The 16,106-nt window shown below is 41.6% G+C and overlaps 1 protein-coding gene across 1 annotated transcript; it reads left to right on the top strand.

The window, feature by feature from the left end:
• The first annotated feature begins 12,664 nt into the window (after nt 1–12,664).
• Nucleotides 12,665–16,089, top strand: LOC9272371 (uncharacterized). The gene is made up of 7 exons (XM_015755560.3): nt 12,665–13,086; nt 13,408–13,620; nt 13,698–13,850; nt 14,065–14,184; nt 14,258–14,344; nt 14,438–14,905; nt 15,619–16,089. The coding sequence occupies exons 1-6, from the start codon at nt 12,727–12,729 to the stop codon at nt 14,873–14,875; spliced, it is 1,371 nt and encodes a 456-aa protein (XP_015611046.1). The 5' UTR covers nt 12,665–12,726; the 3' UTR covers nt 14,876–14,905; nt 15,619–16,089.
• Nucleotides 16,090–16,106: the final 17 nt, after the last annotated feature.

The raw sequence follows: 16,106 nt of genomic DNA on the forward strand, positions 1-16,106 counted from the left end.
CTAGCGCCGCCGGCTGGAATTGGGGAACGGCTGGAGGTTGAAGAAGAGAAGAGAGAGAGAGACTGACAGGTGGGACCCACCCACAGTGCCATTTCACATTTATTTGATTTTCAAACTTTAGAAGTCCATATCTTTTAAAATATAGATCCAATTTCAGTGAAACTTGAACCAATATTCTTCTAAAATCATTCTCTATCTATTGAGCCCCTTTTTGCTATTTTTTCATTTTATTTTATTTTATTTTCTCTATTTTTCTTATTTTTGGATTTTATTTAAACTCCTTTTGAATTTAAATTTTATATGTCTAACCCTAGGTCTTGAGGATTCCTCTGACACTCTAGATAATATCAATCAATCTCAGGACATCGAGCAAGGCAAGTTACCATATACCTGTTGATCATTTAAGCCTATATTTTACAAATCATTTATTTATTTATAGCCTTCTATTCAATATTCTATTTTCTATGCATAAATTAATCATAGAAACCCAGATAATTTAGTATTGCTTATTTTGCTTACAATCTGGTTAAAATACCCTATACTTAGATTGGGACAATACGTAAGATTTGGATGATTTCCAGGTGGCTAGTATTGTCTCAATCGATATAAGTTTTAACAGGTACTTATGTCGAACGAACGGGTACGACCGCAGATTCTAGAATGGGGACAGACCTAGTTATTATGTTAATTAGCAATATGGCACCTCTGTATAGTGGTTCTTATTTTTAAGTCCTCGCGCAGGAGGCAACTATAGCCGCGAAGGGCAACTTTAACCATTACCATGTACAGGTAAATGGTTTGTGATACTCGAGTATAAACTATATGGTATATTTCTAAACCCTGATCGAAATGACGTGGTGTCATACGATCAGTTCCCCTTAAATACCTCGGGAACGCCAGAACTCCTCTTGCTGCTGTTAACATTACGTTCAGAGCATATGAGGATATAAGTTCATGGAACAGGTGCCATAATTGTTATTGACTTAATACTGGGCCATGACTAAAGCCGATAATTATCAGCAAGTCGTGGACTGCGGGTAAAACGTACATCTGCTGCAGTAGAATATCTTTGAAACTATTCGAATAGCCGTACTCATGGAGTTGAGTACTGGGACTCATATGGTACCCTGGTTAGAAATCTAAAGTTTATATGTTTTATAAATTCTGCTATAACTTTTCCAGATTGTCTAATACCGCTTTTTGCAAAGAACCCTATTATATGTCAATGCATAACATATTTCCATGATAACTTGCTGAGTATTGTGAATACTCATCCTTGCTCTTATAACCCCTTTTTCAGATCTGGGTCAAGAGGAGGACCCATATGACTATTACTACGAAGACCCCGATAACTTAGAAAATCCCTGAGGGTTTTACCTCACTAGTCAGAATGTATAGAAACTTCCGCTGTGTACTAATTAGATAGGTGAGTACCTATTATTGTAAAACCCTTAGTATTGTAAGACTTTAACATATGCAATAAAGAACCAGTTATATTGTATGTATCAATTTTTACTGATCCAGGGATTGATACAATAATCTCAGTCGGATCCAAGTTGTTAGTTTTGGGCTCCGACAATTAGCCTAGGCATCTACCACCCTGAAAATCAGTCAACGGCTTGATTGTCTAGATATTGTGTTTCTTTTCATACTTAGTGTTGCATCAGTTAAGTTTGATCTACTAAGTCGTGCTTAGAACCATAATCTCTAGACTGCTTATTGATTGCCAGTAAGGGTTTCATCGGGGTTTCAGCTGGTGAGTTACATGGACGTTGCATCGGCTCATAAGGATTGCATATACATATAAGTTGGATTTAGCCGATGGCAACAAAGGTTTCATTGTTTAATCTAATCTTGTGGATTTCATGACATCGGACCTCCAGCCGATGGGTGCTTTAACCTTCGGATCAATACTTGTTCTACTATATCATATTGTTAGCCGATTGGTTTATACAGGATTATATTGCTATATTACATCATCATCAGCCGATTGCCTTTATATCAGTATCTACATTTGACATATAGCCGATTGCTTAAACCCTATCGCTATCGGCTTGTATCGGCATCGGCTATTATCGGCTATCGGCTGGAACTACTCCATCGGCTTGTCAGCCGATCGGCTGTTTGATCTATTATTTGCAAATCTTGTCAGTTACAGGATTAAATTGACTGGCACGTCCGCATCTCATCAATCTTTGGACCTGCACAGGAGCTAAGCAGATCTCCCAGGCCGGTGTGTTCGATTTTTTCATCAACAGCGCGGCATGTGGCGGATGCAGAGGGGGGCGGGGCGGGATGAGCACGGTAGATGGTACACGTGTCCCCGTTCGGTTTTTTCTATTTTATGTTTTTCTTTATTTCTTTTGCTTTTTTGGTTTTTTTTCCTTTAGTTTTTTATACGTACGAATACAAAGTTTGTATATGTGTATGCAAACTTTGTATATGTATGTATGTACTCCCTCCGTACTTGTAAAGGAAGTCGTTTTGGACAGCGACACGGTCTCCAAAACACAACTTTGACTTCTTGTTTCTATAAAAATGTTTATTGAAAAGTGATATATGTATACTTTTATGAAAGTATTTTTCAAGACAAATCTATTCATATAATTTTTACATTTTCAAACTCAACAACTTGAGAGTTATTCATGATTTATATTCCCAAGGTTTGACTTAAACATTGTCCTAAACGTCTTCCTTTACGAGTACGGAGGGAGTATACACGTATACAAAGTTTGTATATGCCATATACAAATTTTATGTACGTGTATATTTTTTATACATCAAAACTATATATATATATATATATATCATATTTTTTATATACATCATATACACACGCATATATATACTTTATATACATACAAAGTTTATACGTATGTATATAAAGTATATACGTACATATATAAAGTATATACATACGTACTCCCTCCATCCCATAATATAAGGCATGGTCAAACTTAGCACGGTCTTCAAAACTAATTTTTGACTTATAATTTCTCATATGCTATAAGGTTTATTGCAACAAAATTATAATCATCTTAAAGTACATTTAAATGTTAATCTAATGATATTAATTTTAGCAAATAAAATTTAATTTATATTATAATAATTGTTGGTCAAATGTTTTTAAAGTTGAATCTTGTAATATGAGCACGCTTTATATTATGAGATAGAGGGAGTATATACTAATGGGACTAGAGGGGCAGGACTGACCGCGCGGGTGCAGCCCCGCTCGGCTGGTCGCCGATCAGGCATCCCTTGCACAGCTCTAGATCTCATATTCAAGTTGGATTTAAAGTTTGTATGTTAAATTATACTACCTCCATTTTTTAATAGATGACGCTGTTGACTTTTTCTCACATGTTTGACCATTCGTCTTATTCAAAAAATTTACGTAATTATAATTTATTTTTTTATGAGTTGTTTTATCCCTCATAGTACTTTAAGTGTGATTTATATCTTATACATTTGCATAAAACTTTTGAATAAGACGAATGGTCAAACATGTGAGAAAAAGTCAACGGCGCCATCTATTAAAAAACGGAGGGAGTAGTAGTTTAAAATGTTATATTTCATCTAAATATTATCAGTATAACTTTAAAGGTTGTATATTGCTAGCAGGATATAAAGGTGATGTCACGCTTTCTAGTATCATTAAATCATCATCGTACTTCACTGAGAACTTGCCCAAAACCAAAACTAAGAAAAAGTACAGACTAAACAGAAAGAATTAGTAATGTGTATACACCACAAGTACAAAATACACCACGATCAAATAAAAGTATAATTGATGCTTTAGAATATTAAACTGGTAAAATTAGTTTGCATAAAATACACAATTTCTTGAAGATTTAAACTGATGGAATATCTTTAGTTTGAAATGGAAATCTTGGAGCTTTGTCTACTCAATAAAGAGAGAATCAAGGATAAAGCAGAGTAAAATCAACCATTCCATGCAGATTCAGTCATTTGAATATAAATTAAATTTGAACCGGCTCAAAGCTGAGTTCATCAGTTTTATCCCAACTTAACTACCAAACCTAACTCCCATCAGAATCCCAATTTATTTTCTATAAACACAAGAAATCAAACATAGTGAGACTTGTATTGATGTGGTAGAAACTAACTCATGATTAATAAAAATATTTGGTGGATTATACATAAGCTTGAGACTGAAGACTATCAAAGGCTACTGACTTGTATTGACATTGAAAAACAAATTGGCAGTTCAGCCCTGTCAGGGTTATGGATACCACATACCTAATAGTAGTTGACTAAATCTCGGCAGGACCCACCACATACCATGTCCTATACGGAAACAACCTACGGATATAGGAGGGAGTTCCGGATAAGGAAAGACAACCAGAGTTCTACATGGAAACGACAAGGACTACTTGAATTGTATCCATATTGGTTTCCCTAGTTCTACTTGGACAAGGGGACACCTATGGGTATAAATACAAGCCCCCCTAGGAGGACAGGGGGACACACACCCACCATGGAGGATCAACACGATCGACCCCCACCATGAGATGATCAACACCAATCATGAGACGATCAACACCCACCACGAGACAATCAACTCCCAACACAATCAACATAGAAGCCTACATACGCCAAGACAAGCCGCCGGATATCGACATCAGAGATACGCTTGGATCGACCCTATCCGGTACCTTCAGAGGCTGGCCGTAGGGATCTAGCACTGTCTCTGATTCCGTCGGGCGCGAGCTCGAGGAGGAAGGCTACCCTGTTGTCGACTACGAGTCAGACCTTCAGACCGCCATATCGACAACAGTTAGATAGGCTACCCACATATTGTACTGGTGTGATTATGGTGAATAAGAGCAATACCAGCTTCGGCCAACAGGATGTAGGGTTATTACCTGACAACTCAGGGGCTCGAACCTGTATAAAAATCCATGTCTCCATCTCTTTTACCTCAGTCTCGCGTATATCCTAGCACCAACGATCCCCATACTGTCCAAATACCGTAGTCGTGACATCAAACGTCGACAGTGGCGCGCCAGGTAGGGGGATTTTGGTGCTTTAGGATTTCGACGAGATGGGTTTAAGAGATGGACTCTCCGACAACCAGCTACTCGACGACTTCGGCTGTGGGGAGATCCAACCTAACCAGATCGGAACCATCATCGTCATCGACAACTTGGTCTATCGAGATCATCCAAGCCTCAAGATACGCGGCGTACCAAAAGATGTCAGATCATATGATGTCGAACGAGTACGCAATAAGGTAATTGGTAGATTGGTTTTTCAAATTGATCTACTAATTTCGTAGATACATCCAGCATGTATCTACAAAGGTACGCAATATTTTATCTACAATTTATCGTACCTATTCTGATCATACAACATTGTCAGATCTATAATTTATTATGTTTACCTAGAGCATGTTCTTTATACAATAATATCTGTTGCGCGGGTGTCCCCGATGTTAAATCGACTACGATCTAACGCTGGGGGCTCGCTCTGTCTTCTTCTGTATAAATCATGCTTGTTTATGGTTTACATAATGCCTGATATTTACATCTGCTCGTTATATCCTGATAATACTAGAAGACCCATGCAGTTTTTCGAATACATATTCGATATTATCTGCTATATATCTTGCCTTCTAGAAAATATTTTTCAGGAACAGTTGAGCACTCGAGTAGGTGATGGTCGAGTACACTCCATTACCGAGAACATTCTCGACAAATGCGGAGTTATCGCACCCAACCTACCAACGAAGACCGACGACCTATCTCATAGCACCGGCCATCGCTGGACTACTCGAGAAAAGGTTGTTAACGGATAATTCCTCGTGAACGTCGTCGGCTTGATCACCCGACATGATTGCGAGCGGACATCCGAATATGCTATAAGTTGGGTATGTACGTCATGCTGGCCACATGATATGCACATGTAATAAACCAACTTTAGCGCCCCTTTAGGTGATTAAGAGATTCCTACTCCTGGTTCTTGAACCAGTAAAACGTAGTGATCTCTCTCGCCCCACTTTAAGTGGTCGAGTTACGACTACTGCCTGGTCCTCGACCAGCGATGTAGCGTTTCTCCCACTACTTCTACTTTCAGTGGTCGAGTTACGACTACTGCCTGGTCCTCGACCAACGATGTAGCGTCTCTCCCACTACTTCCACTTCAAGTGGTCAAGTTATGACTACTGCCTGGTCCTCGACCAGCGATGTAGCGTTTCTCCCACTATTTTCACTTCAAGTGGTCGAGTTACGACTACTCCCTGGTCCTCGACCAGCGGTGTAACGATTCTCCCACTATTTCCACTTTAAGTGGTCGAGTTACGACTACTGCCTGGTTCTCGACCAGCGATGTAGCGTTTCTCCCACTACTTCCATTTTAAGTGGTCGAGTTACGACTACTGCCTGGTCCTCGACTAGCGATGTAGCGTTTCTCCCACTATTTCCACTTCAAGTGGTCAAGTTACGACTACTGCCTGGTCCTCGACCAGCGATGTAGCGTTTCTCCCACTATTTCCACTTCAAGTGGTCGAGTTACGACTACTCCCTGGTCCTCGACCAGCGGTGTAGCGATTCTCCCACTATTTCCACTTTAAGTGGTCGAGTTACGACTACTACCTGGTCCTCGACCAGCGGTGTAGCGATTTCTCCTACTACCTCTACTTCAACAAAGTTGATAGTAGGTACACAATATCGCCAAGTGTTTTACCCAGAGATCCCTTACCACGACGACACCTAGCATTGAAACCTATCCTACTGTCCCTTTACGCCGTCTTGACAAGGCCTCCGAGGAACCTAAGGGATCTTCGGCTGGGGACGCCCAGAGCCGATAAGGCCTTGTCGGATCCTGTAGAGACAAAAGGCCATGTAAGATCTGGCCGTGTAATCAGAAATTGACTTTTCCAACTTCACGGCTGGGGGCTAGGATCAGTGCTTATTCAACCAAGGCAGGTCAAGGGTCCAAGAGCCTTATCCTCCGAGAACGATTCTCCGACGACAAGGCTGGGGGCTAGGGAGAGTGTATGACTCTACAAACTGACTGATCGAAGTCGGTAAGAGAGAAGACCCTCATACACAAAACATTGGTCGGTAAATTTAATTCATTTTCAATTTACCATACATATTATAACATTGTCACCTTTTGAGCGTTCGCTCGGGGGCTATTTCTATCTAATATTCTTTTCTGAGTATTGATTTCAGGAAAATTCTATTCGACATTGTTGAAGACTCCATGTCTCTGTGGTTCTACACCAAGATCGACTAAGGCGAGTACGACAAATGTCGACAAAGCTCCGTCGCAGACTCTACGCCTTCTTGATCGCTCGAGAACGGTTGCTGGATCTCGACAAGGAATACGGAATAAAGACATGGTGTACCCGCCGAGATAAAATTTCTTGACTTCAATTCAAATTCTCGATTACAGCAAGACGGGAGACTTAGTTGTACGCTATGTACTTTCTCGGTCGACATCAAAGATTGACTTAGACAAACCCTTTCGGTGCCCGCACGAGGCTGACAAAGGAAGTCTAACGTTATCTCTGAACTCACCGAAAACGTTCACATGAGCTCGATAATAGTTACTCCAAAGTCTGCGCGCGATTGATAATATGAATTCGTTCATTTGCATTGAAGTCGGGGACTACTGTCAGGGTTATGGACGATCAACACCGATCATGAGACGATCAACACCCACCACGAGACAATCAACTCCCAACACAATCAACATAGAAGCCTACATATGCCAAGACAAGCCGCCGGATATCGACATCAGAGATACACCTGGATCGACCCTATCCGGTACCTTCAGAGGCCGGCCGTAGGGATCTAGCACTGTCTCTGATTCCGTCGGGCGCGAGCTCGAGGAGGAAGGCTACCCTGTTGTCGACTACGAGTCAGACCTTCAGACCGCCATGTCGACAACAGTTAGATAGGCTACCCACATATTGTACTGGTGTGATTATGGTGAATAAGAGCAATACCGGCTTCGGCCAACAGGATGTAGGGTTATTACCTGACAACTCAGGGGCTCGAACCTGTATAAAAATCCATGTCTCCATCTCTTTTACCTCAGTCTCGCGTATATCCTAGCACCAACGATCCCCATACTGTCCAAATACCGTAGTCGTGACATCAAACGTCGACAGTGGCGCGCCAGGTAGGGGGATTTTGGTGCTTTAGGATTTCGACGAGATGGGTTTAAGAGATGGACTCTCCGACAACCAGCTACTCGACGACTTCGGCTGTGGGGAGATCCAACCTAACCAGATCGGAACCATCATCGTCATCGACAACTTGGTCTATCGAGATCATCCAAGCCTCAAGATACGCGGCGTACCAAAACATGTCAGATCATATGATGTCGAACGAGTACGCAATAAGGTAATTGGTAGATTGGTTTTTCAAATTGATCTACTAATTTCGTAGATACATCCAGCATGTATCTACAAAGGTACGCAATATTTTATCTATAATTTATCATACCTATTCAGATCATACAACATTGTCAGATCTATAATTTATTATGTTTACCTAGAACATGTTCTTTATACAATAATATCTGTTGCGCGGGTGTCCCCGATGTTAAATCGACTACGATCTAACGCTGGGGGCTCGCTCTGTCTTCTTCTGTATAAATCATGCTTGTTTATGGTTTACATAATGCCTGATATTTACATCTGCTCGTTATATCCTGATAATACTAGAAGACCCATGCAGTTTTTCGAATACATATTCAATTTGATATTTAATTTTTTTCCAACGATAGAGCTATTGTGGAGCCATCTGATGCTTTAAAGTTGATGCCAACAACTTAAAAATTTGCATCCAAAATAGCAGAGCTATATTCGGCTACTCCACCCAAGGAACAATTAGAAATACACAATTCGCTCATATTTCAGATGTGTCAAACTATCATCATGAGTAAAGGACCCAAATTTAAATACTTTATTAATACAACACATATCAAATTATCAATGTATTGTCTACCTCACATTTCTCCAGTGATACACCGTATAGTCAGGATAATCGACTGTTGGTATCATTCCCAAAGTGAAGAAAACTATATCTTTAAGCGCTTTGTGCTCATTAAAATGAGTTTGAATCATTTTGGACAGTTGTTAATCCTCTATCAACAAACATAATAGATAAGTAACCATGGCGAATAAAAAGTTCAGATGCCTAAATATTTTCATCATACCATCACCATATGTTATAGGAATTAATATAGCCTTATGAATTTGCAATATGCTAATTGTGAGCATATAACAAAACATAGTGTTAGAATATATAATGATTCCATACCGTTAAATCTTTAACAATTTTTATCAGAACCACCTAATTGTTCCAACCACTATGATTTAGCTGCACTGCATCCCAACAAGCTAATTTCAATTTTAGACAATTATTAATGGATAGACATCTCCAACGGACATCAAGCTAGTTGAGTAGATTCTGATTCTTGGTGATTCTAATTCTAATTCACCCTAAAATCAGAAACTAAAAAAATCAGGATCAATTAGATAATGTGTTTGGTGAGAAAAGTTTGATTGACTCAAAATACAATTAAAATTACAATAATTTTATAAACAATCTCTCTTGCAAGAAAACAATCAACAAGATCTTATATAAATGTACTTCCAATGCAGTAACACAAATTACTGAAGAACTAAAGATGACTTGATCGTAATCATTAAACCATAGAAAGTCGCTACAAGGCAGTCAAATAATATTATTACCTCTCCATTACATATGTTTCGTGTTCTAGAATTAAGCAATGATGCATTAGAGGTACAGTTTACTCTCTATTTGTTTGAAGCGATGCATTTCTAGTAAGACTGGTTATATTGGGCCTTAGGTAAGGATCAACATTGTAAGTACTAAATGCACCACACCAACTAGCATATTTTTGGCATCCTTTGCATACAGTGAAAAGGAGAAAAGATAAGAAGATAGGGGATGCAAATACACTAATATAGAGTACTCTATTCATCACAGCCCAACAGTAGTCCATTCAAGCACTTAGCTAGCCTAGCCTAGCAGGCAGCAGTGTAACCCTACTTCAATCACACACAACATAAACTATATGCAAATATCTATAATGTTTACTTCTATCATCTAGTAGCAAGTAGGCAGGAAACAATATTGTCGTGACCTTAGGTCACGGACAAGATTTGGGATAGAGGGGAAAGTGTATATTCTCCGTCTATCCTGAATATGAGCTCGAATGTAAATGCCAAGAATTGAAGTTTGTATTCCTCTTCCTCCTCCTCTGTTACAAGGTTAGGGTTGGGTTATATAGCCCTCAACTATACATATGAGATTACAAATTTGCCCTCAAATGCTTACAAGGAGTTACTATAATACCCCTATAAAGCTTATAACCCTAAGGGTATATTGGTACATTTTTGTGGTTCCTAAAGATTTTTGGCGCCAACTTGCAAGAGTAGTTGAAGTGGTCCGCATGGAATCTTCTATGCTTGAGAGCATTTTCCTTGATCTTCTATTGCCTTGGGTGAAAGACATTTCCCATGCGAGGACTCGAACACACTCCTCCGTTGGCTAGCTCCTTGGGTGTCTGTCTGCTATAAGTAAAAAATCTCCCCGACTGTATATAATAGCTCGAATGTGATTTGCCATGACCAAACGCCTCATTGGCTATGTAAAATAGCTCGAATACAGTTTTCCATGACCAAACACCTCATCAGCTATGTAAAATAGCTTGAATGAAGTTTACCATGACTAGAGACCGCCTTGATCAGGCTCATTGAGTCGAAAAGTATTTGCCAAGAGTAAAAGATCACTTTGACTTGTTCGCCAAGGGTGTTTAGACTGAATAGGGGGATGGAGTTTACCCTGCCTCAATACCTCATGGACCTCATTTCTTTTTATCCCAAAATCACAATATTACATAGCAAACCAAAGTAAAAGAAAATATCTGTTACCAACATGATGCATACAAAATAAAATGCAATCATTGCTCATCTCCTTAACCAAAATAAAGAAAAGGTGGCAAAAAGAACTATTTATCCATGAAGCAAATTTACCATTCTTTCACGCTGTAGTTGGTATGCAGGATGGAAGGAAAGATGTGAACCGAGGGAAAGCGGCTTTGGTGGCTCTTGTCGAGACGAAGTAGGATGGTCCCAGTGGCACTTGGGGATGAAAAGGGATGATTAGCGGCTAACGAGATAGCGGAAAGCGGCGGCGGGCACGGGTGAGATCGAGATAGGGGTGGGACGGCGGTGGACGCATCAACTGCGTGCTCGTTTGCACGCGCACGCCCCCATGCCGACGTGTGGATGATAGGAAAAGGAATAACTCTACTTTACCTCCCTCAACTCATGCCATTAGTTGAATAGCATCCCTCAACCGCAAAACCGGATATAACCCATCCTCCAACTCACAAAACCATCACAAATTGACTCCTCGGGTGGTTTGGGAGGCGGTTTCGTCTGACGTGGTATCTTTGACCCCTTGACTAGCTGAGTCAACACATGGGCCCAATATGTCAGTGTCTTGTAGTACAAAAAGTCTACTTTACCTCTCCCAGATTCTTCCTCCTCCAGCCGATCTCTTGTTCGTGCCCATGCACTGTAGCGTAACCTCACCTTCCAAGTCTGGCCTCCCCATCACCTCTCTTTCCAAATTACTTGCAGAAACGGATTCTTCTCGATCTCCTCTCCTTTTCTCTCCAAGAAAGCCTCATCAATATCATGTTAAATCCCGCGAATTTTGGCCATATTCTTATCCCGACGAACTCAGGATGAACCCTAGTTTTCCACACTGAATCCATCTGTTTCTAGACCGGTCTTCCTCTCCTCCGCCTATATATATATAACCCTGGTTTGAACTCATGCCCTAGCCGCCTCCCCGAGCGCTTTATCTCTATGTTCGCCCAAGGCCACCGCTCTAGCCGAGCCGCACCGCCGCAACCGTCGTCGCCTGAGGTGGCTGTCGCCACTGTCGGGTTCGCAAGACGAAGGAGAAGCTCGGCCTCACCTCTGCTTCACTTGGACATCATCGGAGCGCTGTCGTCGACATCAACCCGAGGTCGTCGCCTTTTGAAGCTCGCCGCCGGCCACTCCCGTCGCCTCTCGTTGTCGTAATTGCGTCGGTAAGGTCCATCGTGTTCCCCTCTTCTTGCCTATGCCCTTGGTTTCCACCGCCACACCTTTGTTCGCCGTCATGCCATGGCCACCGCCGTGCACCACTACCAGGCACCGCCACCGCCTCTGCAAGACACTGACATATGTGGTCCGATCCACATGCTGACGCAGCTAGTCAACGGGGTTGCAGATGCCACGTCGGACGAAACCACCTCCCAAATCGTCTGAAGAGTTGATTTGCAACGATTTTGTGAGTTGGAGGACGGGTTATAGCCGGTTTTGCGGTTGAGGGATACGATTCAACTAGGGTATGAGTTGAGGGAGGCAAAGTAGACTTATTTCCTTCCTATACTTTATTGGGTGAAAACTGTGTGCAAAACAATACGGTTAGTTTTACTATAGCCCACTTGAAGCTACATGGGTTTGGGCCTTGAGGCCCGTTCCAAAATGGGCTGGATTTCTCAAAGCCCAACAAGGCAACAGCTGGTCTCCACAACTCAGCCGTTTCGTTTCGACAAGATGTCTCCAGTATTTCACATTTCGAAAACCACTTTCGTCAAAATCACCCGCTCAAACCAAAAAAAAAAAAAATCCCCAATTCGAAACGCGATTCGTCAGCCGTCGCCATGGTCGCCGCCGCCGTCGGCGAGGCGACCCCTCCGCCGGGCGGGCCACCCTCCCGCGTGTCCGTGTCCTCTTCTTCGTCCACCCCGCGGCGCCGGTGCGCCGCCCTCACGAGCCGCTTCCGCGAGCCGGCGAGCCCGCGGCGGCACGCGTGGGTGTCGCTGCAGGGCCGCCTCGTCGGCGCCGAGGAGGCGACGTCCGCCGCCTCGGCCGCGCCGGGGCTCCCTCCGGATGAGGCGGTGGCGTGGGAGCTCTTCAGCCCGCTCCACCGCGTGCTCCTGGTCGCCACCGTCGCGGCTGCCTCCTCCCGCTCCCACGAGGCCCGCCGCGTCGAGCAACTCCAGCGATCGATTCATATTAGGGTTTGGTTTTACTGATCTCATATATTTCGCCTTATCCCAGATTTATTAGTCACATAGCTAATACTTAATAGATTGAAGTGTTGAACCCCTTTGTTGATTTTAGTGATCTCATATATACTGAAGCCTGTGTGTTCTTGTCATTTCGGCCAAGTGCTATGCGTATATGACTTTTATTATAGTACCTCGTAGGTGATTAGGTTCCACTTGAATGTTGCATATTCTAATGTTTGCGGTAATGTGCTATATGCACGATATCTCGGCTTTTACATGCTGTTCTTGCAGCCTTAAGTAATCGTATGAAGAAATGTTTATGGTATGCAGGATGAGGTGCTTCAAAGCATGCAGCAGAAGCTTGATGATCTGTTTGACGAGATGAACTCCCTGCAACAGCAGTATGTCAAGTGCAACACCTTCATTTCCTCGGAGCAGGGAAAATCTGAGTTGGTGGGTAGCAAGAAGGTAGGAGATTATGACGGAGCTAGATGCTGTGCGTGTGCAAAGCCAGAGATTGCTGCTACTCCTCACAAGACAAAGGTATTATGTCTTTACAGAGAGCTTGTTCCATGAGGTATTTTCATCTCACTTCCTTTTCATATGGTGGACGAGTGCAGGATATCTGTGGAATGGACGATGCAAAATCTGATGTTGTTGATAGGTCCAGCGTGAGTCATATGGACCATGAAGAGCGCCGAATGTCAGACCTCTCAGACTTTTGCTGGAGTGTTGTGTCATCGGTGGATAATCATGTAAATGGGGACAATCAGGTAAATCCTACTCCATTCTGTGGTGAAAGCATCTTATTTATGCGCAACGTCATCATTGTTAATTGTTCATGTACAGTTTTTTTTTCAATGTACGAATTATTGATCAACATTTCAGTATTACCTTCATTATGGAGCGGAGTGCTTTGATAAAATCTGAACATTTCTCGTGCTTTAAATGTTGCTGACTGGTGACACTCTGGTCAATTGCATCCAGCTAAGTTCCCTGGCGGCAGAACAGGAATTGTACAACCTTCAGAAAGAATGCGAAGAGAAGGATGCAATCATAAAGGAACTGGCTGCAACTGCACATACATCTAGCACTGCTGATGCCAAGGTACAAATTGTCGTGGTGGTATGCCAACCATGTGAATTATATATACTTATGTTATCCATCTGTCTATATGCAGAGAATAGCAGAGCTGCAAGAAATTCTTAAAAGAAAAAACATGGTGATATCTAAACTGAAGAAGGACATGTCAGCTTTAAAGCAGATGGTATGTGGTCCATTGCTACTTACATCTTGTGATTTTTCTTTGTGTGTTCTGGTAAAGTTGTAACATGTCTTGTTTCAATGTTTCATACTCAAGGTTGTTGAATTAACAAGGGCTAAAAGAACATCTTCTGTCAATTTAAGTACTAGCTGCTCTGAACTGCCAGTGATGTCAAGTAATGTTCTTTATGATATGAGCAGCACTAGCCCATCATCATCGGATTCTGAGTCTCCTGTAGCACCAAGAGAATACCTTGATGATCATCTTAAGGTTGATGATGGCATTGCTGGAGACTCTGAATACAAGGGTAGTTCTAGATTCTCAATGGAAAGCGCATGTTTTCCCACAAAAAACTCATCAGCTGGCAAGCTTCGGTCGACTAGTCCATTAAAAGAGAACCGTATAGATCCGAATGTTGAAACAAGTTTGGTCGGTAGACAGAAGCAACGTATATCCACCAATGGAGACTTTAAAAGGACTAGACGGCAAAGCCAGCAAGACTCAAGGAACAGAGCTACAAAGAGATGGATGTAGAGTTTAGACTGCAGTTATTACCAATTACAGGTACACTGAATACATGACTAAATTCAGTTCCACAGCTTTTGTTAAATTTATTCTACTATCAAATATGTGACTTTATTCAGTGCACCTTTCTTCCATGTATATTCTTTTTCTTTGTACTGTGTACTTTTGTCTTCCTCTTCCATCATCTTTGCTGTTGCTAGTCCTCAGAACCGTAGCCAATATTAGTGCAATACTCCCTCCGTCCCAAAAAAAAAAGACAAACCCTGGACATGTTCAGATTCATAGCCAGGGTTTGCCTTTTTTTAGGATGGAGGGAGTACATCTCTAGGTGATAGGCTGACAGCCTTTGCCAGATCAGCAGATACAGCAAATTGATATTCTATATTTCATTTTGATTTGTGTATTAACTGTAATTCAGTATTCTGTTACCAGATACACTGTAGATATCTGTTTATTCTCTAGATCTTTATTTCTTTTTGTTAGTTGTTTCTTTATTACTGAAAGACTTTTGGACGTTAAATTACATCTGAGAACACATCGGCTGCAACTTTTCAGTTTGTCCGCTTTTTAGGGATCAAATACAGTCAGCTTCTTTGATACTATATATCCATAGTATTTCTTTTAAGATGCACATCGTGTAAAACGTCAGTTAACTTCATGTCCCCTTTTCTTTAACCGGGTGCAGCAGCTCTTTTTTTTTCTTTTAAAAACTTGGTTGATACGCTGACCAATCCATTGTTTCGGCATTTCAGAGCAGGAAGAGACGAAATTGGTAGCTTCATCCTGGCTCCTGCTGTTTCTGTAAACAAAAAATATCGATGCAAGTTGCTACATACTTTATTTATGTCTATGATGAAACCGACCAATTCAAGCTGTTCATCTTCGTCATTGGTATCTGCTCCGATGTATAATATGCCATTTGGATCTGCACAGTCAGCGTCTCTCTGCTCTTGAATCTATCGCTCTTTTTTAATTAGTGGCTTAATTTATCAAACGGAATCCAGCAGTTCATACGTGCACATTTTTCCTATATTACTTGTTTACCAGGTACACAAAAAATTCTTCATACGAGTTGCCAGATGGTTAGATATATATACTCCTGGATTCTGTCCATCAGGAGCTCCTGATTCTTTTTCTTCCAGTAGTACAACTTATGTGCCTATGTATTTGCAATTTGTCGCACAATTTGATACCTGGATTGCTTGCCGCTGGCGGGCTCTGCATATGCCATTGCTTCCAA

Source organism: Oryza sativa, chromosome 9, assembly GCF_034140825.1.
Source record: "Oryza sativa Japonica Group chromosome 9, ASM3414082v1".
NCBI lineage: Eukaryota > Viridiplantae > Streptophyta > Magnoliopsida > Poales > Poaceae > Oryza > Oryza sativa.

What these genes read in the sequence shown, in the direction of transcription:
- LOC9272371 (XM_015755560.3), top strand. Translation starts at nt 12,727, where the DNA reads ATGGTCGCCGCCGCCGTCGGCGAGGCGACCCCTCCGCCGGGCGGGCCA. An exon ending in AGCGATCGATTCATATTAGG is followed by an intron (nt 13,087 to 13,407) that starts GTTTGGTTTTAC and finishes TATGGTATGCAG; the next exon opens with GATGAGGTGCTTCAAAGCAT. An exon ending in CTAGCACTGCTGATGCCAAG is followed by an intron (nt 14,185 to 14,257) that starts GTACAAATTGTC and finishes GTCTATATGCAG; the next exon opens with AGAATAGCAGAGCTGCAAGA.